We start from the raw sequence: 22,815 nt of genomic DNA, 5'->3' as shown, positions 1-22,815 counted from the left end.
ACAGCAGCAAGCTTGTTTGCTTTTTTCATCATTGAAATAATTCCTGCTGACATACAAATGAGATGAAAATGAACCCAGCGCTCCCTGCTTTGCTAGCCTATAATATTCTGCAGTAGATCTATATGATGTCATTATGCTAATATTTTCATAATCACTTGCAGAACAGTTTTCCTCTCAGGTCTTTTGGGGGGGATTTCAGTTTTTTCTCTTGCTTACACAGTTAGGCTTAAAACCACCCATGTTGTGCTAGTCAGTACATTTGCAGATTCTTCTCTAGCATCATAGTTTGTGTATGAGGCTTGCTGTAGCCTTCTGCTGAACTTAATTGCACCCAGTTTGCATAGGCTACACTGCAGAACTAGGTTAGCAACCAATACCTCCCTCGGTCTCTGTAGTGTCTTGACACAAGTTCCTGAGCACCAGCCTCACCCTGAGGACACAAGCCCACCACTGTTTGCCGTGCCCTCTGTGGAGACACTTGTGTAACCTTCAGAAAGAAACACAACCACATTGGTTATTAATTCAATAAGATGTTCATTGTAATGTCCTGATTACTTCATCAATGCTGCCCAGTGAGACGCCGGGCTTCGCTTTCCTTCTTCAATGCCTCACTGAGGTCAACCTGTCATGGTCCATTAGTAGATAATGGTTAGCTTAATAGTGGCAGAAAAGGGGAAGTGTGTGGCCCTCCCTTACTCTATTAAGACCTTAATAGCTCCATTAAGAGGTGGGAATTGAGACTGACCTATATGCTGACCACACCGCCTGCGTTGCATTCGCAAGCATTGCAAAATGAATGTGCACATACAATGTTATTCAATCATTTCATCTAAACTGCTTGCGCGTGTTAAAGAGCGTCTGTGTAGCCAGGCGCTAAAATAGAACTTGGCTCTATTTTTGATGCTTGATGCACTGCAAGTCCAGCCTTTCCCATTTCCTCATTGGTTTTTAGGAGCATATACCCAAGTGGGTGATTGAAATCTGAACTGAGGTCCACACTCCAGGCCAGTTGGTGGTAGTAATGCACCTTAAAGTTGGTTTCCAACTGCCATATAAAGTCCAAAGAATAATACTACTACTACTACTGATTCTGCTACTAATACTACTACTACTGATTCTGCTACTACTACTACTTCTGCTACTTACTACTGCTACTACTACTGATTCTGCTACTTCTGCTACTGATTCTGCTACTAATAATACTACTACTGATTCTGCTGCTGCTACTACTACTACTGTTACTTACTACTGATTCTGCTACTGCTACTACTGATTCTGCTACTGCTACTACTGATTCTACTGCTACTTACTACTGCTACTACTGATACTGCTGCTACTTACTACTGCTTCTGCTACTAATACTACTACTACTGATTCTGCTACTAATACTACTACTGATTCTGCTACTACTACTTCTGCTACTTACTACTGCTACTACTATTGATTCTGCTACTAATACTACTACTACTGATTCTGCTGCTGCTACTACTACCACTGTTACTACTGCTGCTACTAATTCTGCTACTACTGCTACTGATTCTGCTACTGCTACTACTGATTCTGCTACTACTGATTCTGCTACTACTGATTCTGCTACTAATAATACTACTACTGATTCTGCTGCTGCTACTACTACTACTGTTACTTACTACTGATTCTGCTACTACTACTACTGATTCTGCTACTGCTACTACTGATTCTGCTGCTACTTACTACTGCTACTACTGATTCTGCTACTAATACTACTACTACTGATTCTGCTACTAATACTACTACTGATTCTGCTACTACTACTTATGCTACTTACTACTGCTACTACTATTGATTCTGCTGCTGCTACTACTACCACTGTTACTACTGCTACTACTGCTACTACTGATTCTGCTACTACTGATTCTGCTACTGCTACTACTGATTCTGTTGCTACTTACTACTGCTACTACTGATTCTGCTACTACTACAACTACTACTACAGGAGGAGAGATTACTAGAAACTAACTGGGTTTCCCCTTTTATCTGTGGATTCATTGTCAGAGTAGGAAACACAAACAATTTTGTGTGACTCAAAATGGGTCAAAATTCTACAAAGATCCAGTAAAATAACAACCCAATCTTTATAACCCAGGACAAATAAGCTAAGCTAGCTAGCTAAATGTCCATGAGTGGTTCATGTGTTTGGACCTGACCTTTCAACGTACGTATCCAGATTGCATCTGTTGTGGATGTTCAAAATCAACGTGTGCCCAGTGTAGTCCAGCATGTTAGCTGCTTCCCAGTCTGGTTTTAAGGTGCCCCTGTCTCCATGTTGGGTTTGCCCTGTCAGAATTGTTCTTGCACCCTAATGTTGGACAGTAGCCCCTTTCTCTTATTACACACATTGGAACTGTTTTTGGTACGTACTTGCATCATTAGGTTGAGTCTATCTGGGTGGGCTGTGTTTATAATGTCTTTGTTCTGGCACCTAAGGTGTTTGTGCACTCACGTGCACTTCAACTGACAACACTGTTAGAATCATTGTTTGCAGATGGACATAGTTTGGCCCTTCCGTCTCATCTCTCTAATAGTTCTGCAGGGATTACACTGTGATTTTCACACTTGTGCTCTGGTATTACATTTTGTGATGGGGGATAATTTAGTTATTTTCTAATCTCAGACACACAGGCCACATAGTCAAAACTGTAAAGTGTATGCTACCTAGTCTTACCTACCTACCAAACATAGGCCTATAGGCTAGCCATTTCAGGTAGGTTATTAATGTGTTGTCTAGCTAGTGGTCTATACCTTGTTCCAATGAAATAACACAATAGCTAGCTGGTCCATCTTTAAAACTAGTGGGATTGGATTTGGTTTCCCAGCAGAACAATGACCTCATCTAACCTATCCTCCTTTCTGCCGATCAGGCTATCCATTTCACTTATGAAGTTAAACTGAGGCTTATGCAAATCTTTCTTGACAGGACCTAGCGACTGTCATGTTGCTGAGATAGAGAGATGTGTGGGAGGCAGGGGAAAGGACTGTTTTGCTGTCTACCTCGTGGTACTCTATGTATGCAGGAAGCCTGGTGTGATTCTAGTGTGGGGAAGTGGTGGCATGGCCCATTGGCCCTGTTTCGCAACAGCAGGGTGGTTAAACAGGAAGTGGAAAAGTGCAGGAAGTTGTGAATTGACTTCTTCTCTCACTTTGCTTCCCAGGAAGGGTAGAGGAAGTTAGCGCTGGCTGAGAGACATCAAATTACTTTACGTGGGACAATTTCCCACACCCAGATTAGTATTTTTAAGGGTGGACTCTGTATGAGCATGCTTTTAAGTCCAGGAGTAGGTTTAACTTTGTACGTCTGAGATCCCGCTAACGGGATCAATATGACAACAGCCAGTGAAAGTGCAGGGCACCAAATTCAAACAACAGAAATCTCATAATTAAAATTCCTCAAACATACAAGTATTTTACACCATTTTAAAGATAAACTTGTTGTTAATCCCACACAGTGTCCGATTTCAAAATGGCTTTACGACGAAAACACACCAAACAATTGTTAGATCAGTACCTAGTCACAGAAAAACACAGCCATTTTTCCAGCCAAAGAGAGGAGTCACAAAAAGCAGAAATAGAGATCAAATGAATCGCTAACCTTTGATGGTCTTCATCAGATAACACTCATAGGGCTACATGTTACACAATACATGTATGTTTTGTTTGATAAATTTCATATTTATATCCAAAAATCTGAGTTTACATTGGCGCGTTATGTTCAGTAATGTTTTGCTTCCAAAACATCCCGTGATTTGCAGAGAGCCACATCAATTTACAGAAATACTCATAATAAACATTGATAAAAGATACAAGTGTTTTGCATGGAACTTTAGATAAACTTCTCCTTAATGCAACCACTGTGTCAGATTTTTTTTTTTAACTTTAAGGAAAAAGCACACCATGCAATAATCTGAGTACAGCACTCAGACACAAAAACAAGCCATACAGATACCTGCCATGTTGTAGAGTCAACAGAAGTCAGAAATAGCATTATAACTATTCACTTACCTTTGATGATCTTCATCAGAATGCACTCCCAGTTCCACAATAAATGTTTGTTTTGTTCTATAAAGTCCATCATTTATGTCCAAATACCTCCTTTCTGTTCGCCTGTTTAGTTCACAAATCAATATTCACGACGCGCAGGCCAGATGAAAAGTCAAAAAGTTCCATTACAGTTCGTAGAAACATGTCAAACGATGTATAGAATCAATCTTTAGGATGTTTTTAACATACATCTTCAATAATGTTTCAACCGGAGAATTACTTTGTCTTTATAAATGCAATGGAACGCAGCTTACTCTCACGGACGCGCACCTGACTGCGCTCATGGCCTTCTACCAGACCTCTGGTTGAAACAGCTCTCATTCTCTCCTTCACAGTAGAAGCCTCAAACAAGGTTCTAAAGACTGTTGACATCTAGTGGAAGCCTTAGGAAGTGTAAATTTGGGCCGATTGCACTATCTTGAATAGGCAAAGAGTTGAAAAACTACAAACCTCAGATTTCCCACTTCCTGGTTGGATTTTTTCTCAGGTTTTTGCCTGCCATGTGAGTTATGTTATACTCACAGATATCATTCAAACAGTTTTAGAAACTTCAGTGTTTTCTATCAAAATCTACTAATAATATACATATTTTTGCTTCTGGGCCTGAGTAGCAGGCAGTTTACTCTGGGCACCTTATTCATCCAAGCTACTCAATACTGCCCCCCAACCATAAGAAGTTAATCTCGGTCTGGGAAACTTGCCCATTGTGTTCTTTGATGCTCTTGTGTTGTATGGTTGGAGCTTCCTGACATATGCTAATGATAGTATTACAAGCTTCTGGTTTAGGCCTATAATTTAAGGAGGTGCTTGTATTATTGATAGGATAGCTCTTAGTGCTGCTGCCGTGTCTGTCCTTCCCACACCCTGATGGATGGATCTCAGGAGAGGATAAAGAGAAGCTAAAGGAATGTGAGGGAAATGTGAGCAGTTCCACGCCCATCCTCCTCCTGAGCTCTGTCTCTTGTTAACCACAGGCACTTACTTTGTTGACCAGCCCCCCTTCCCTTCTACAGGAACCTACCTTAAAGACCCTCTGGGTCAAAGGTCAACTTCAACCTGCAAAACTATTTCAACACTCATTCATAAGACTGATGCTTGATAGTGGCGGTTGTTCCTTCTGTTGATCTTAATGCCTTTTGATTTGGCTCAAGATTAATAGTTGGTTTTTGGTTTGAGTAGGTAACTAGGCCAGTTAGTTAGGCTAACTGATTTGAGTAGTTATTAACTCGTCCCCTCCGTGTGTTAATGACACACTCCCCTGCTGGGTGTTTCAGCTCTTTACACATACTGTGTGTGTTTGTCAGAGAGAGAGAGACAAAATAGTGGGTATGCAAATCAAACGTTTCACTGTAACCACACACACACACACTCGCAGAGGGATTAAAAAGTGTCATAATTGTTCAATTGCGGTGGGATGCCATCCTATTTCAGAGCTGAAGGGGTTTGGAACTCTCTCCCAGTATCTGACCTACTTTCCTCCTCATGAGACTGAACTGATCATTCACGTGCCCCAGGCTCCCCCCCCCCACACACACACAGCGAGCGAGCGAGACACACACACACACACACACACACACACAGAGCGAGACACACACTCACAGACACACAGACAGACAGAGACACACACACAGAAAGAGAGAGAGAGTCACACACAAACACTCACTTCACCCTCATGGTTGGATAACTGGCCAGTCTGAGTAGAGCGAGAAAAGGTTGAAAAGTCAAATGTTCCCCACACTAGTAGCCACAACTACACTTTCTGGTGTGCTCTACTTTGTGCCAGCATGAACACGGTCGGAATGATCTAACAGGCTGAATCTAATCCATGTATTGGTCTGGGTCACATTCATTAGTGCACTGCACACCTTAGAAAAACAGTTTGCAGTGGAAAACAAGCATTTTTCAAGTTCAGCTACTCCCTCTGCGTTTTTAACTTTCATTTGGTGTCTGGTGAATAAGACCTGGTCTGTTTGTGATATAGATTGACTGTAATCTCTGTGTGAGACCATGATGTGTCAGTACCTCTATTTGTGAAAAACAAACAAACCTTTAAGCCGAATACTATATCTGAATACACCTTACCATTGATGTAACTGCAATGCTAAATTATTACTTGGCTCTAGTCGAATGCTAGTCTAATACTAATTGTCGACAACTACCCCTGTTTCCTACTTTGTCATTGTCTGGCAATAGGTCAGTAATTGAACCCAAAACATATGGGTCGCGTCCCAAATGACACCCTATTCCCAATCCAGTGTCACTACTTTTGACCAGGGCTCTCTGAATACGGCTCCAGTCAGTCAGTTGATTGAGTGGTGTTGTATAGAACTGAAGATGGAAGGAGATGGATGGGCGATCCATAGCCATACACTGAGGCTCTCTAGAATTTGGGTGGAACTCATCCTTCATTTCAACAAAGGGCTAAAGACAAGAGCAGTGAATAATTGAAGATCTGCCTTAGTCTAGTCTTACACAGCATCGCTCTCTCCCTCCCAGTTCTCTACAGCTTGTCGATCTATCTTAGGTCTCCATGGAGACTCTTTAGGCGAGGTGTGTGCGAGGACCACCAATCGCAGATTATTTTTTACATTATCGTGGCATTCAAATGTTGTCCTTTTTAGCAGTGAATGTGAACAGGCCTATTATTATTAATTTCAACATTTTGCATTGTGAAAAGTAATGTAAAATTGTATTATTATTAGAAGAAGAAAAAAATCATAAAAACAAAACATCTATAAAAAAATTGCGGACCACCTGCAGTACCCCGGACCGGACCACAAGTTTAAAACCACTGGTCTAGAGCAAATGTTAATGAGATTGTCTTCACAAGTGCTGAGGCTCAGGTGACCTGAGTGACACGGGTTACAGTTTCAGCTGTTCCTCAGCAGACTTTTTTTTCTCCTCTCTTGAAATGGCACGCACGCCCACACTGGAGCAGAGCAGTGCACAGGAAATGGAGGCAGGAAACCAGCCTCCCTGATGTCTCGGGCTCACTCACACATCACAAGGGAATGCAAACACATACTTTAAAAGCCAACACACTTTCATCAAACACTCGTTCTCTCTCTCACACACACACACACTAATATATATATATATACACACACACACACCTAGGCTAACGCTAACTCCCTTCAAGTGTAGCAGAGCTAGGTCACTTAACGAGCATTGCCTAATAAGTAACCTTGCATGAGACTGAAAGACAAGTGTTGATTCTTAGATTGAGGCCTACCATTTAGGATTGAGTTCAGTGAACTAACAGTTATGTCTTGTGTGTCGTGACGGCAACCCAGGGTTCAGTACCCGTGTTGTTAAGCTATACAAGGGTAGAATTTCTCGCTCCCTCACGCTCCCCCTGTTTTGTTAGGCTATACAAGGGAAGAATTGCTCTCTCTCTCCCCCTCCTCTCTCTCGCCCTCCTCTCTAGTGATGTCTCTGCTCTGTCCTTGTCCCAGATTCTGCAGTAATAAGCCCAGCAGAACTCAGCACGTTCCTAATTAATCATTCCAGTCTGAGTAGGAGTCGGTACAGGGATCTGGATCTTATGATCCTATTTAATGGGAGGGCTCTTCATGTGTGATGCTTTACAATTTAATTAACCCCCTTCCCTCTTTGTCTCCTCTTTCCCTCTCTCCACTGTTCTCTCCCCCCTCCTATTCCTCTTCTCTCCCATCTTCCTCTTCTTTCACCTCTACCCTCTTCTCCCTCCTCTTCCCCCTTCTCTTCTCTCCTCCCTCTCCTGTCCTCAGGCGAGGGCTGAACCCACCCCACAGAGTGAAGTCCATCTCCATGACGACCTTCACGCAACAGGAAATCGAGTTCCTCCAGAAACACGGCAATGAGGTAGGCTGGCATGGTGACCAGACCCCACAGACCTCCCAGGACTGTTGTCATCATGGCTGATGTCTGCCTGGGTCGTATTCACTAGGAACCAAAGGGAAGCAAACAGTTTTTTTTTTTTTTTCCTGTTGTCACTGTCCAGCTCTTCCAGTTCTTAGCACCCTGACTAGAATGCAGAAACCCATACATTTATAATGATGATGAAGTGTTTTTCTAGCCTGGTCCCAGATCTGTTTATGCTCTCTTTCTGACCTCTATGCCCATTGTGATGGCCAGACACACAAACAGATCTGGAACCAGGCTAGTAGCCTATGTTTCTATTCAACTTTCATTGTCCTCCAAGCTAGGCCACATTTCGTAGCTCCACCTCTTAAATCGTTTCACATTAGTCTAAGGAGCGCTGGCTGGCTGACTCCTTGCCCTCAATGCCCTGAAACTTATTCTAACCCTAGATCATGGAAATCCTTACTTTGTGTTCCAGAATCCTATATGGTCGGCCTCATCTTTCCCCCTTTTAGTTTTGGGTGACATTCCACAGATGTTTCCCCTAATCCTGTAAAGTGGGATTTGTGTGTTTGCTGAGAATAGCGTGGTGGCGTGCCGACTGGGTGGCCACGGCAAAACAGACACAGCAGCTCTTTCAGGAGATGGTGCTCTGATGCTTTCTCATGCGTTCCACACGTTGGTCCTGACGCGCGCACACACACACACTTTAATCTGCTGCGGATTTCAAATTTGAGTAATGCGCTTCTGCTAGATGATATGGGAGGTAGTGGTACAAAATTGAGCCTGTCCTTGTTGTTATTCTGCAGGCTATGCGTGTCAGGTGCTTTATGTGAGAAGAATATTCTAGGCCTATTGGAAACACCGACACAAGCCTTGGAGGACATGTTATCTTCCGCCTTGACTTTACTGTCTGCTGCTGTCTCTCCACTTTTTTAAATAGTGTGTGCCTGTCTTTCTCTCGCGCTCTCTGTCTCCTTTCTCTCTCTGTCCAGCCGTCCGTCTATGTTTCATTATGTGTTCTGTTTGTCTGCTTCTAATTGTAAAATCCTAGGTGTCTGTGTGTACTGTAACGTCTCTTAGCACTTGGCAAGTTGGTTGTAGATCTCTCCATTTCCGGGCTCCCAAGAGTGTTCCTGAATGTGCTACATTCTGCTGCTGTCTTTGCCTGGAGGTGTTGAAGGGTTGTCTCTTTTTTTCATGTTTGTCTTTTTCCTCTCTAAAGGTGATGAACCACATCTTCTGATTAGCCTGTGACTTTTATTCACCTTACATTTTTCACCAAACATGTTTTTCTGCTGTTTCTGTCCATCCCCTCTCTCGTCTGTCTTCTCTAGTCATGCAAACAGATATGGCTGGGGCTTTACGACGACAGAACGGCCTCCATACCGGACTTCAGAGAACCCCAGAAAGTCAAGGAGTTCCTTCAGGAGAAATACGAGAAGAAGAGATGGTGAGTGGCTGCTGTAGAGTAGAGTCCATAGGGCTCTGGCCAAAAGGAGTGCACTAAAAAGGGAATAGGGCACCATTTGGGGCACCTCGCTTCACTGCATGAGGAAGCCCTGGAGACTGGCAGCTCACTGCAGTTGGCCCTCGAGCAGCAAGGCACTTTGCATCAGTAACAACACATGTGTATTTAGTGGATGATATCTAGGTTACTGTATGCGTTAGTTAAAACCGTCATACCAGTCGGCATTGCAGGACAAGAAAGCAAGAGGGTAACGGCAATAGCAAGCCATCCCGACGGTATGCGTTGCTATGGTGATGGTGATTACAGTAAGCGAAGTGCAAATCAACATCCGGTAGAAAACAACGCTATGACAGATGGAAAAATTTGCAATATTTGAACTCTTGCGGCAAGTCCGGTCTACCATGGCGGCTGACGTCATTTCCCGTTGTGCTCTCATCGAAAACAATGAGATCTAGTTTGCCGTCTACCTCGTACCAGCTCGTACCATGCAGCATAAATGTTCTCACAGGAGCAGCCAACAGTAAACAGACATTTTCTGTTTTAATGTTCAGGAGCTGTATGTAGGAGTGCTGATCTAGGATCAGGTCCCCCCTTGTCCATGTAATCTGATTCATTATGATCCTAGATCACTCTTACTCTGAGATGCTGGGTTATAGGAGTCCATTTGAATTGAACCCTGTTGCTGTGTAACCAATTGAACACCGTTGTTGTTCTGATTAGGTTTGTTCCCCCGGAGCAGGCCAAAGTGGTGGCTTCGGTCCATGCCTCAATCTCAGGCTCGTCAGCCAGCAGCACCAGCAGCACTCCTGAAGTCCGACCCCTCAAAACACTGCTGGGGGAGTCGGCCCCCACCCTGCACCTCAACAAGCACACGCCCAGTCAGGTAGGACACACACATACTGGTTACTCAGCTGGCTGATAACAGGCCATACAACTTTTTCCATAACCAAATCAAATGTATTCATCACATACACATATTTAGCATATGTTATTGTGGGTGTAGTGGAATTCTTGTGTCCCTAGCTCCAACAGTGCAGTAATATCTAACCATTCACAACAATACACACACATCTAAAAGTAAAGGAATGGAATTAAGAAACATATAAATATTAGGAGTCCGGAGTATGTGTGATGTATGGACAGTATGTGGATAGAATATTTAGTATATCTGTAGAATACGTTGAATAGTATAATATATATAATATATATATATATATATATATATCTATCTATATATATATATATATATATATATATATATATAATATATAATATATATATATATCACACACACACACAGCAATAGTTGAGTATGATGGCATTATATATACAGTACCAGTCAAAAGATTGGACACACCTACTCATTCCAAGGTTTTTCTTTAATTGTACTATTTTCTACATTGTAGAATAAATAATAGTGAAGACATCAAAACTATGAAATAACACAATAGAATCATGTAATAACCAAAAAAGTGTTAAACAAATCAAAATATATTTGAGATCCTTCAAAGTAGCCTCCCTTTGCATTGATGACAGCTTTGCACACTCTTGGCATTCTCTCAACCAGCTTAATGAAGTAGTCACCTGGAATGCATTTCAATTAACAGGTGTGCCTTGTTAAAAGTTCATTTGTGGAATTTCTTTACTTCTTAATGCGTTTGAGCCAATCAGTTGTGTTGTGACAAGGTAGGGGGGTATACAGAAGATAGCCCTATTTGGTAAAAGACCAACTCCATATTATGGCAAAAACAGCTCAAATAGCAAAGAGAAATGACAGTCCTTCATTACTTTAAGACATGGAGGTCAGTCAATCCAAAAAATGTCAAGCCCTTTAAACATTTCTTCAAGTATAGTTGCAAAAACCATCAAGCACTATGATGAAACTGTCTCTCATGAGGACTGGCACAGGAAAGGAAGACCCAGGATAAGTTCATTAGAGTCACCAGCCTCAGAAATTGCAGCCCACAGAGTTCTAGTAGCAGACACATCTCAACATCAACTGTTCAGAGGAGACTGTGTGAATCAGGCCTTCAATGGTTGAATTGCTGCAGAGAAACCACTACTAAAGGACATCAATAAGAAGAAGAGACTTGCATGGGCCAAGAAACACAAGCAATGGACATTAGACTGGTGAAAATCTGTCCTTTTGGTCTGATGAGGTTCCAACCGCCACGTCTTTGTGAGACGCAGAGTAGGTGAACAGATAATCTCCACATGTGTAGTTCCCACCGTGAAGCATGGAGGAGGAAGTGTGATGGTGTGGGGGGGCTTTGCTTGTGACACTGTCTGTGATTTATTTAGAATTGAAGGCACACTTAACCAACATGACTACCACAGCATTCTGCAGCAATCGTAGTCCCACTAAGCGCAAACCAGATAGGTCATTGTCCTGTTGAAAAACAAATGATTGACCCAACACACCTCCAGGCTGTGTAAGAGCTATTTAACCAAGCAGGAGAGTGATGGAGTGCTGCATCAGATGACCTGGCCTCCACAATCACCCGACCTCAACCCAATTGAGATGGTTTGGGATGAGTTGGACCGCAGAGTGAAGGAAAAGCAGCCAACCGGTGCTCAGCATATGTGGGAACTCCTTCAAGACTGTTGGAAAAGCATTCCAGGTGAAGCTGGTTGAAAGAATGCCAAGAATGTGCAAAGCTGTCATCAAGGCAAAGGGTGGCTACTTTGAAGAATCTAAAATGTATTTTGATTTGTTAACACTTTTTGCTACTACATGATTCTTATTATTATTATACATTATTCTACAAGGTAGAAAATATTAAAAATAAAGAAAAACCCTTGAATGAGTAGGTGTTTCCAAACCTTTGACTGGTACTGTATATGAAATGAGTAAAACAGTATGCAAACATTATTAAAGTGACTAGTGATTCCTTGTCTATGTACATAGGGCAGCAGCTTCTTAAGGTGCAGGGTTGAGTAACCTGGTTGTGGCTGGCTAGTGACAGTGACTAAGTTCAGGGCAGGTTTCTGGGTGGAGGCTGGCTAGTGATGGCTATTTAAGTCTGATGGCCTTAATATAGAAGCTGTTTCAGGTCATGTGTTCAGGAAACCCTTCTGGCTCTAGTAGTCTAAACATATCTCTTTGTGAGTTGCTTTCAACAAGATAACCAGTGTGAAGTGCAGATATCTGTGAGGTAACAGTCATGTTTAGCACAAAATGGAGTGAAACAGGGAAGTTCCATCTGAACTTCTGTCCAATAAGAAATGCGTGTTTTTGTATTCTGTTTGCTATGTCATGCCCTAATGAACACAGCCCTGTTGTGTCTCTGCAGTCTCCGGTGGGGAGCCGTGCGGCCCAGGCCCTCCAGCTGAGCCAGCAGCAGCAGTTCCACGACAAGAAGTTTGACCTCCTCAGCGACCTGGGCGGAGACATTTTCGCCGCTCCGTCCCACTCGCAGACCGCAGCAGGCTTGGCAGCCAACTTTGCCAACTTTGCACATTTCAACAGCCACCCAGGTAAGCAGGAGGAGTGTCATGAGCTGCACCGGTCCCTGGAGCGGTCACTACACCTTGAGTCAGAAAAACACCAGGCACGGTGGTTACATTTACTGCATAGTGGGATAGACTTAAATGGTCAATGATACTTATAGTCAACGATACACTCATACTTATGGAATTATAAAAAGTAACTTTCCTGAAAAATATTTGGGTGCTTTCTTCAGCTGTCCAAAGTGTTTTATGGTAGTGGAAGAAGATTTAGAGACTATCATTTTCTTAATTTCAAGAGTATTGGCCATCACTTTTTCTTACTACTCCTTGACAGGAACCCCCCCCTCCCGCCTGTTGTCCATCTATGTAAAGCATCGCCAGACACTATAGAAGTCTAACAGGGCTCTGGGGCGTCAGTCTCCATGGTTACTAATGAGGCTAGTGTGAAGCTGTTAGCTTGTGTTTGCTCAGAGGATCATGTTTTCTCATCCTCAAAGAGCCATAAAGTTCGAACTTCCTGTAGTGTGGGCAGAGAGGCAGCACCAAGTAAGCACACACACACACACACACAAGGCTTAAAGACACACACACACTCACTCAAAAAAGGCACATTACAATTTGATACTTAATATATATTTTTTAAATCCTATTTTAAGTGGGGCGGCAGGGTAGCCTAGTGGTTAGAGCATTGGACTAGTAACCGGAAGGTTGCAAGTTCAAACCCCCGAGCTGACAAGGTACAAATCTGTCGTTCTGCCCCTGAACAGGCAGTTAACCCACTGTTCCTAGGCCGTCATTGAAAATAAGAATTTGTTCTTAACTGACTTGCCTAGTAAAATAAAAAATAAAAAAATAAAAAAAGTGGCCAATAACCTACATCCTTATCAAAAAGTACTATACCTAGCAATCCTTTCTTATCTTTCTACTACTTCGACAAAATAAATCAGGAGATTCACAGGAAGCCCACCTATGCAGACAACTTCCCCGGATGGCTTTCATCCCTTTATCAGAAGGACTTGTAAAACTCCATCCTCGTAGTACTCCATCCTGACTTTCCTATAGATCTCCACCTTGCGTATAATCTCCATGTGCTTGTAGAGCAGATGTTATTTCTCCTGCTCAGACTGGTGCTGGTTGTGGTAGCCGGGACTGGGACTTCCAGTACCACTCACAATGCCAGATCTCTGAGTGACTCAGAGGACCTCACCTAAAGTTGCAATAAAAACCAATTATGTATGTATGTATGTATATATGTGTGTGTGTGTGTGTGTGGAATTTGAGAAATACACAATAATAAGTCGAATCTAAACTTAAATTGACCATTATGGTAAGAATACAGTATTTGCTGCTTACCTTTGTTAATGTAATTTGAAATCTTGCAGGAAGATATTGATGCCTCTGTGCCATCCATGGTATGGACTGGTGAAATCGCTGGGTGTTGGAAGTTCATAAAAAAAAAAAAGTATAATCCTAGATAGCAGAAGCAAGTCGCACGTCTGAGTTCTAAGTCAACATTGGTGCCAGTCAACCAAACATCCTAAATTCTACTGAAGTTGCTCTTTATAATTTTGATATCATTCTATTCAAATGTAATTGTACTCTTATGAATAGAATCACCATGGCAAACAAATAAAATGGGTTTCAAATCAACACTGTTACTTTTACCAATCAAATTCAAATATTCTACCACAGAGATCCTATTAAATGAATAATTCTATGCGTTCTACCAACTTTGCTTTGATTGATGTTGTATTTTTATCATTCAGTATTGCCATGACCATGAGAAAGTGTGAAATGAATAGATATGCTAGATTTAAAATGGGTTTAACGTTGAACCCAGACAGCGACCCACACACACTAGAAGGGAACATGAGCTTAGGTTCAGGGCGGTGCCCTATAGGAGAAGGTGAACCTGTCATCATCACATCCGTTTTTGGTTTGTCATTGTCATCTGGTGCCAGTCTGTCATTAGCTCCATCTAGTTTAGTTCCATATCTCTCAATGTGTCATTTCGGTCGGATCATCCCAAATGGCACCCTATACCCTATTTAGTGCACTACTTTAGACCAGTGTGCTCTGGTCAAAAGCAGTGCGCTATAGGATGAGGGTGCCATTTGTAATGCAGTATGTGTCATGTGCATCCCATTAATCATCTCATTCATTGTGTCCTGTTTTGTTTGTCTTTTTTTGTTTTTTGTGTGTCTGACCCTCCTACAAACCTCCAGCTGCTCAGAACGCACATGCAGACTTTGCTAACTTTGATGCGTTTGGGAGCGCGGGTCCATCGGGTGCTTTCCCCTCTGCACCCCAAGCCCCCTTCCAGACCTCACATACAGGTAGAGCATGCTCCATTCACCTGTCGTGACCTGTTTCTATCTCACACACACCTTTTCTCTCTCTTACACTCTCACATCAGTTCTCTCACTGCTACTCGTCATGCGATTTATGTCTGTTTTGTCTGTGTTTATGTTAGGACATAGATCTCCATATGTGTTTGTTTGTCTATGTCACTCACTTCTCACCGTCCTGGTCCATGGCTCCACTCCGCTCCATTCATTTCTTCAGTCTCATTGGCTCTGTATTTGCTAGCTGGCTGGCTGCTCAAGCCACATACGCTCACTCACTGGCCAGTTTCCCCACCCACAGTCAAGGGAATTACTTTTGAATGTACCACACTGCCCTCTGTTGGAGACTAATGCTTGCAGTCTGCAGATAACCTCTTGATTTCTACACGGTGGTGAATGGGAATGCACTGCTCTTTGGGTGCATCTCAACACTCTACAGTGGTGTCCTCTCCTTGTCTCCTTTCTTTCATCCTCACTGATCTGAAAGAATCTAACAAATGTACAGTTAGACCTCTATCTCTCATGTCTGCTTTCAACTAGCCTATGTGTTTTCTAGATCTGTGCAGATGATGAGAGGAAACCACTTTAGACTATGGAGATGCACCCCCCCTCTCTCAAGGCTTCTCCTCTCACTCACACTGACCACCACACTACCTGGCCTCCGCTTTAACACTGACTCCATTCGCTCCGTTATGATTTCATTTTGCTTTTGGGTGATGTTCACACACTTTCTTCCCCTTTTTCGTTTATATTTCTTTCTCTTTTTCCCCCCACCCTGTCTCTCTGGTACTCATTTCCCTTCCGCCCCCCTCCTGTTTTGGCTGCAAGCGTTCACGTCCCTCTCATCCAGCCGCAGTGTGGGTGAGTTTGCCACCGCTGGCAGTGCTCTCCCTCACCCGGGTGCAGGTGCTCACAGTAAGTTCTCTCCCTCCACTGGGCTCAGCCTCTAGCTAACACCTAACTGCCCTTTCTCCCCACTGTCTGTCTGGTAGGCTCTAAAGATTTTCCCAAATTAATGTCTATGGTTGTTCCTATTGGTGTGTGTGTGCCTGTCTGTCTGTGGATGCGTGTGTTGTATGCTCTTTGACGTTTGCTGACCTGTTCATATCCAGAAGTACAAGGACATTGGTGCAAACTAACATGATGTCAAGCAGTCTAAACTGCAGCCAGCTATGGAAAGAAAATATGGGCAATTATTACCTTGGCCTCTGGAATTCTTATCCTGCGGAAGATCATTTTAAGAATGATTTGAGATTATTTATCTAAAGATATTTCTCCACCTATGTATTGTACTAAGATCTTGTAACAGTGTAGGCAATTCGGTGATTTACTGTAGGTGTGTTAATTTGTCAGACAGGAAAGTAGACAGGATTTCTTATTCCATAGCAACTGTCAGGTTCTACCCTCAAACCACTCTCAGTGAAGTGATGCTCCTTCTCTTCCTTTACTTCAACTCTCTCACGCTGTTTCGTCAGACAGTGACCAACCTCAGTCTCTGTGCCTAACTAACCCTCAGGGTAAGATGATTGTTAAGAAAGGCTATGATCATCCTACAAACACACTTGAAGTTACTGTGTGGCTCTTGGTACAGTCAGACTAAGGACCATGAGTGCTGTTGGGCTCATTTCAAATCTGACACCGTTGACTCCATTAGATCTGACAGTTATACTACTCGGCAGTATAATGCAGGTCCTTTCCATTGATTTCAGGTCAGACGAAGCACAGTGCTGTTGTAAATGAAAGATGACACAACTGTGTTCTGTTGATGCTGCCTGCCTCCAGTAGCACACAGTGTTCAATCCAGCCCCCTAGATTTACACTGCACAGTCAGGAACACACACACCCCCAGGCCCCTGTTGTATGACTCCTCTGTCATCTCTATCTCTCTCGCAGGTAGCACTTCCTCGGGGGAGGCCTAGCTAACGATAGCAATTTAGCACATTTTTACCACTTCCCCAAATCCCGAAGCGTCGACTTTGGATGCTTCAGTTCCTCCTCCCAGAGCCAGAGTAACTCCTCCACTGCAGGAACGCCCAATGGGGCGATAGACCGAGACAGCGGCACTACTAGCGTCCCCACCGATAGATACGCAGCTCTGGCTGACCTGGACACCATCTGTAGCTCTGACATAAAAACGGAGCAAGGTTAACCTCTCCCTGCTGCGAGCCAGCCTCCACTGTGTTTCGCAGACTTTAAGATTCGTTGAGTAGAGTGAGATTGCTATCGGGTTGGGGATGATGCGCTCATGCCTGGTGTAGAATAGATCAATTCCAGGTCCTTTCAGAACCAGCAGGTTCAGTGGGTCCTCATTTAAAAGTTGTATAATAGCACAGCTTGCAGGATGCTGCGGAATGGTATGGCATTTTGGAGTGAATGACATCATAGTATTTTACTGTCAACAACCTTTGAGGGTGTCTTTTTGAAGCTTGTTGGCACTTGCGTACTTTTCTAAATAATTCTACAGAGGTCCATGCAAACCAGATGTTTTGATTGCTATACCCTTTCCGAAAGGGCATATTCCAATGGTTTCTCCTTCAAAATAAAATAAAAAATCCTAGAATAACCACAGCTCCATGCCTACGGATGACAATCAGCAAATACCCATTTGGGGAAAATCTCCTTTGTGTTTTTATTCTGTTGTATTCCATCATTCATATTGTAAAAGCCTGGGGAATATAAGCATGTGATGTCTTCTAAATGAACGAGTTAATTTCATTTTCATGGTGCCGCCATAGCCTCAGCTACTATAGCACAGATCAATAAATATTAAAACACGCTATTCTGTTATTTAGAAATAAATTGTCTTAGCACCATGTTTTTTATGACCTCCCTAAACAAAATATGAATGGACTTCTTTGTGATTGTATATATTACATTGATTTATTAGACTGGCGGCTATTGGTAGTCAACTCATCGGGTCCCGGCTATTCTACTGTTAATATGCATATGGTGCAGCAGACCTTCATGGCAGATTGAGGATAACATTCTCTGGAAGTTTTATGGTATTTATCTCAATGTAGGCCTACTGCTAGTGTGTAAAATACACATATTTAGGAAAAGTCAGGGACAGGTGGGTTCAAGGTTTTTATTGGAATGGTTATTGAAATGACATGGCACTGTAGGCTTCACAGTCCTGTTTACTGTAGCTGTCTTAACGTATCTTACCTTTTGGCATAAAGGCCTACTTCAATATATATATATCAATCAATCATCCATACATTTGTGCATGTCATCACACAGCATACAAGTCATCCGTGTCTTTAAATACAGTCACGCTTTTTAGTTATAAAATTAAATAACAAAGGGAGCCTTGAATAATTAAACAACGAATAAACCGCAACATGCTGGCTCTCGCGATTGAATGCATTTGACTGTTTTTAATCTTGGCTGTACTAAAGACTTAACTTTTTTTGTTTGAACAGACTATATGGGATTGTTAAATGTGTTTGTAAATGCTTAATTACTGTATTTGTTGTGCTGTTTATACTGTTAGAAATTTAGCTTAATTAAATTGATAAATATTATGGTGTTTCTATTCCAAGAAATGTTTTAAATGCATTTTACATTAGCCTATGTAGGGTAGGGTTTCCGTTAGGATAATGTGCCGCTATACAACGTGACTGGTCGGGAGTAGGCCCAGGCTACTAAGTGACTGGTCGGGAGTAGGCCTAGGCTACTAAGTGACTGGTCGGGAGTAGGCCCAGGCTACTAAGTGACTGGTCGGGAGTAGGCCCAGGCTACTAAGTGACTGGTCGGGAGTAGGCCCAGGCTACTAAGTGACTGGTCGGGAGTAGGCCCAGGCTACTAAGTGACTGGTCGGGAGTAGGCCCAGGCTACTAAGTGACTGGTCGGGAGTAGGCCCAGGCTACTAAGTGACTGGTCGGGAGTAGGCCCAGGCTACTAAGTGACTGGTCGGGAGTAGGCCCAGGCTACTAAGTGACTGGTCGGGAGTAGGCCCAGGCTACTAAGTGACTGCGAGTGAAGAGCAAAATAATTCTAACATTCAGGTTCTAACCAATATCCAAATGGAGATTCAGTGAAAATAAAACAGTGCTGAAATATTTGGCCACATTGCTTCAAATCCTATTATAACAATTCGATGCCTTTGGGAGTTTCAGTAAGCAACAATGTGTTGCCTTCAATTGCATTATTCCTACATTATTCCAATAATTTTGTCATTCAGTGATATTTATTCCCATAGTAATTTGTTATGGATCCATCCAGATATGGTTTGAAAAAGAGATGGGAGATGGGCTATGCAAAACAGATGGGAGAAGTGACATGCCTCGCAAACACCCATTAATACATTTAAAGACCCTAAACTTGGCAAGAGTCTATTGTCCTGCTGATAGCCCATCATGGGTGGATGGCTTCTTTTGTATTCCAAATGATTGGAAAGGCTGCTAAACCATTTACACCTGGCCCACAGCGTTAATGCGCTGTACAGTAAGTACGCAACTACACTGCATTCTCCGCCTGATTCTCTACCAATACCACCAGATGTTTCTTTCTATTATCTTTTCGGTAACATTCCACAAGAAAATGTAATAAATAAAACACAAATTAAATAGTTCAGGTCTTGAAAAGGTGTTTTATTTATGTATTATGTATCTGTGCTTAGTAGCCGAGGCTATATGGCTGCGCCATCAGCTTGTTAATTTAACAGACATCACTTGCGTATATTTAGTAAACATATATTATGGAATATAACATCTTAGTTTCTCTTAGAATAAAAACCTTTAACAGTTTTAGTGGGGCGGCAGGGTAGCCTAGTGGTTAGAGCGTTCAAACCCCCGAGCTGACAAAGTACAAATCTGTCGTTCTGCCCCTGAACAGGCAGTTAACCCACTGTTCCTAGGCCGTCATTGAAAATAAGAATTTGTTCTTAACTGACTTGCCTAGTTAAATAAAGGTAAAATAAAAATTAGTAAGTATTAGGCTACAGTCCAGTTAGAGCTTATTCTGGCAAAGTAAAAAATAAAACAAAAAATGTTTTTTTTTTTTTTGTGTGTGCAGAGGAAGAGCTATTCTTACACTATTGTTCTAAATTCAATCACCCTCTTGTTCATCCTCATCATTCAGTTCATTTAAATTGAACTGTTAGCCAGCAGCATACCACCCTGCATACCACTGCTGGCTTGCTTCTGAAGCTAAGCAGGGTTGGTCCTGGTCAGTTCCTGGATCGGAGACCAGATGCTGCTGGAAGTGGTGTTGGAGGGCCAGTAGGAGGCACTCTTTCATCTGGTCTAAAAATAACATCCCAATGCCCCAGGGCAGTGATTGGGGACACTGCCCTGTGTAGGGTGCTTTCTTTCGGATGGGACGTTAATCGGGTGTCCTGACTCTCGGAGGTCATTAAAGATCCCATGGCACTTATCTTCAGAGTAGGGGTGTTAACTCCGGTGTCCTGGCTAAATTCCCAATCTGGCCCTCAAACCATCACGGTCACCTAATAATCCCCAGTTTACAATTGGCTCTTTCATCCCCCTCCTGTCCCCTGTCACTATTCCCCAGGTCATTGCTGCAAATGAGAACGTGTTCTCAGTCAACTTATCTGGTAAAATAACGGATAAATAAAATTTAAATTGTGATATTTTGTCACTCACGTTCAACAACTCCAAATCAACTTTTGCATGCGCTCCAAAGGGATAACTTGAAATAACATGATATAGGTTAATGAAATAAATGAAAGGAACATGTATTATTTATTAGCCTAGTGGATATAAATAAACGTTCTCACTGTCAACTGCGTTTATTTTCAGCAAACTTAACATGTGTAAATATTTGTATGAGATTTAGCAACTGAGACATAAACTGAATAAGTTCCACAGACATGTGACTAACAGAAATGGAATCATATGTCCCTGAACAAAGGGGGGGGGGGGTTCAAAATCGAAAGTAACAGTCAGTATCTGGTGTGGCCACCAGCTGTATTAAGTACTGCAGTGCATCTCCTCCTCATGGACTGCACCAGATTTGCCAGTTCTTGCTCTGAGATGTTAGCCCACTCTTCCACCAAGGCACCTGCAAGTTCCCAGACATTTCTCGGGGAATGTCCCTAGCCCTCACCCTCCAATTCAACTGGTCCCAGACGTGATCAATGGGATTGAGATCCGGGCTCTTTGCTGGCCATGGCAGAACGCTGCATTCCTGTCTTGCAGGAAATCACGCACAGAACGAGCAGTATGGCTGGTGGCATTGTCATGCTGGATGGTCATGTCAGGATGAGCCTGCAGGAAGGGTACCACATGAGGGAGGAGGATTTCTTCCCTGTAAGATTGCCTGCAATGACAACAAGCTCAGTCCAATGATGCTGTGACACACCGCCCCAGACCATGACGGACCCTCCAAATCGATCCCGCTCCAGAATACAGAACTCGGTGTAACGCTCGTTCCTTCAATGATAAATGCGAATCCAACCATCACCCCTGGTGAGACAAAACCGCGACTCGTCAGTGAAGAGAACTTTTTGCCAGTCCTGTCTGGTCCAGCGACGGTGGCTTTGTGCCCATAGGCAATTTTGTTGCTGGTGATGTCTGGTGAGGACCTGCCTTACAACAGGCCTACAAGCCTTCAGTGCAGCCTCTCTCAGCCTATTGCGGATAGTCTGAGCACTGATGGAGGGATTGTGCATTCCTGGTGTAACTCGGGCAGTTGTTGTTGCCATCCTATTCCTATCCCACAGGTGTGATGTTCAGATGTACCGATCCTGTGCAGGTGTTACACATGGTCTGCCACTGCGAGGACGATCAGCTGGCCGCCCCATCTCCCTGTAGCGCGTCTTAGGCGTCTCAGTACGGACATTGAAATGTATTGCCTGGCCACATCTGCAGTCCTCATCCCTCCTTGCAGCATGCCTAAGGCACGTTCACGTGGATGAGCAGGGAAACCTGGGCATTGTTTCTTTTGTTGTTTTTCAGAGTCAGTAGAAACGCCTCTTTAGTGTCCTAAGTTTTCATAACAGTGACCTTAATTGCCTACCGTCTGTAAGCTGTTAGTCTTAACGACCGTTCCATAGGTGCATGTTCATTAATTGTTTATCATGGGAAACTGTGTTTAAACCCTTTACAATGAAGATCTGTGAAGTTATTTGGATTTTTACTAATTATCTTTGACAGACAGGGTCCTGAAAAAAGGATGTTTATTTTTTTCCAGATTTTATTTTAGGCATTTATGAATTAGGCATCATGTAAAATCATTGTCAAAAGCGCAAGAGATACTGTAGCATGACAATCAGTTGCTGTTAGATTACAATATTTTTCTGCCCATTTGGAACAGTACAACACTAAAAAATAATAAGTAATACCATAGTCTGTTCTAATGGAAGAAAAAAAAAGTCACGCCTTTATTACAGCATAGCAAATGTAAAAATGTTTAATTGAGGAACCACTTTAGTCATTTATTTGTCAGGATTTAGTGGTTTTGGCATTGTTTCCCCCCTGAGAAGTACACCTATGGGATCTGTCCGTGTCCAAACAGCGAGAGTCTGTCTTTTCATGACTAAAGACAATATGACTGAACAACCACTGAGTATAAAACCTTGGAAAGTATTCAGACCCATTCCCTTTCTCCACATTTTGTTACTTTACAGCCTTATTCTAAAATGAAGTAATACATTTGCCTCATCAA

The 22,815-nt window shown here is 42.7% G+C and overlaps 1 protein-coding gene across 4 annotated transcripts in view; it reads left to right on the top strand.

Moving 5' to 3' along the window:
* LOC135552774 (arf-GAP domain and FG repeat-containing protein 1-like) overlaps positions 1–22,815 on the top strand; it is a 41,667-nt gene that overhangs the window by 3,405 nt on the left and 15,447 nt on the right. For 2 of the 4 annotated variants that reach the window (XM_064984598.1, XM_064984597.1), the window contains exons 2-7: positions 7,827–7,920; positions 9,258–9,373; positions 10,112–10,274; positions 12,685–12,868; positions 15,067–15,177; positions 16,015–16,101. In XM_064984598.1, coding sequence (XP_064840670.1) covers positions 7,827–7,920; positions 9,258–9,373; positions 10,112–10,274; positions 12,685–12,868; positions 15,067–15,177; positions 16,015–16,101 — 755 coding nt within the window. The remainder of the gene's footprint in view (positions 1–7,826; positions 7,921–9,257; positions 9,374–10,111; positions 10,275–12,684; positions 12,869–15,066; positions 15,178–16,014; positions 16,102–22,815) is intronic. The other 2 variants (XM_064984599.1, XM_064984600.1) reach the window with 2 other exon arrangements.

This window comes from Oncorhynchus masou, chromosome 13 (genome assembly GCF_036934945.1).
Source record: "Oncorhynchus masou masou isolate Uvic2021 chromosome 13, UVic_Omas_1.1, whole genome shotgun sequence".
Lineage (NCBI taxonomy): Eukaryota > Metazoa > Chordata > Actinopteri > Salmoniformes > Salmonidae > Oncorhynchus > Oncorhynchus masou.
This window is presented reverse-complemented; position numbering and strand designations above follow the sequence as displayed.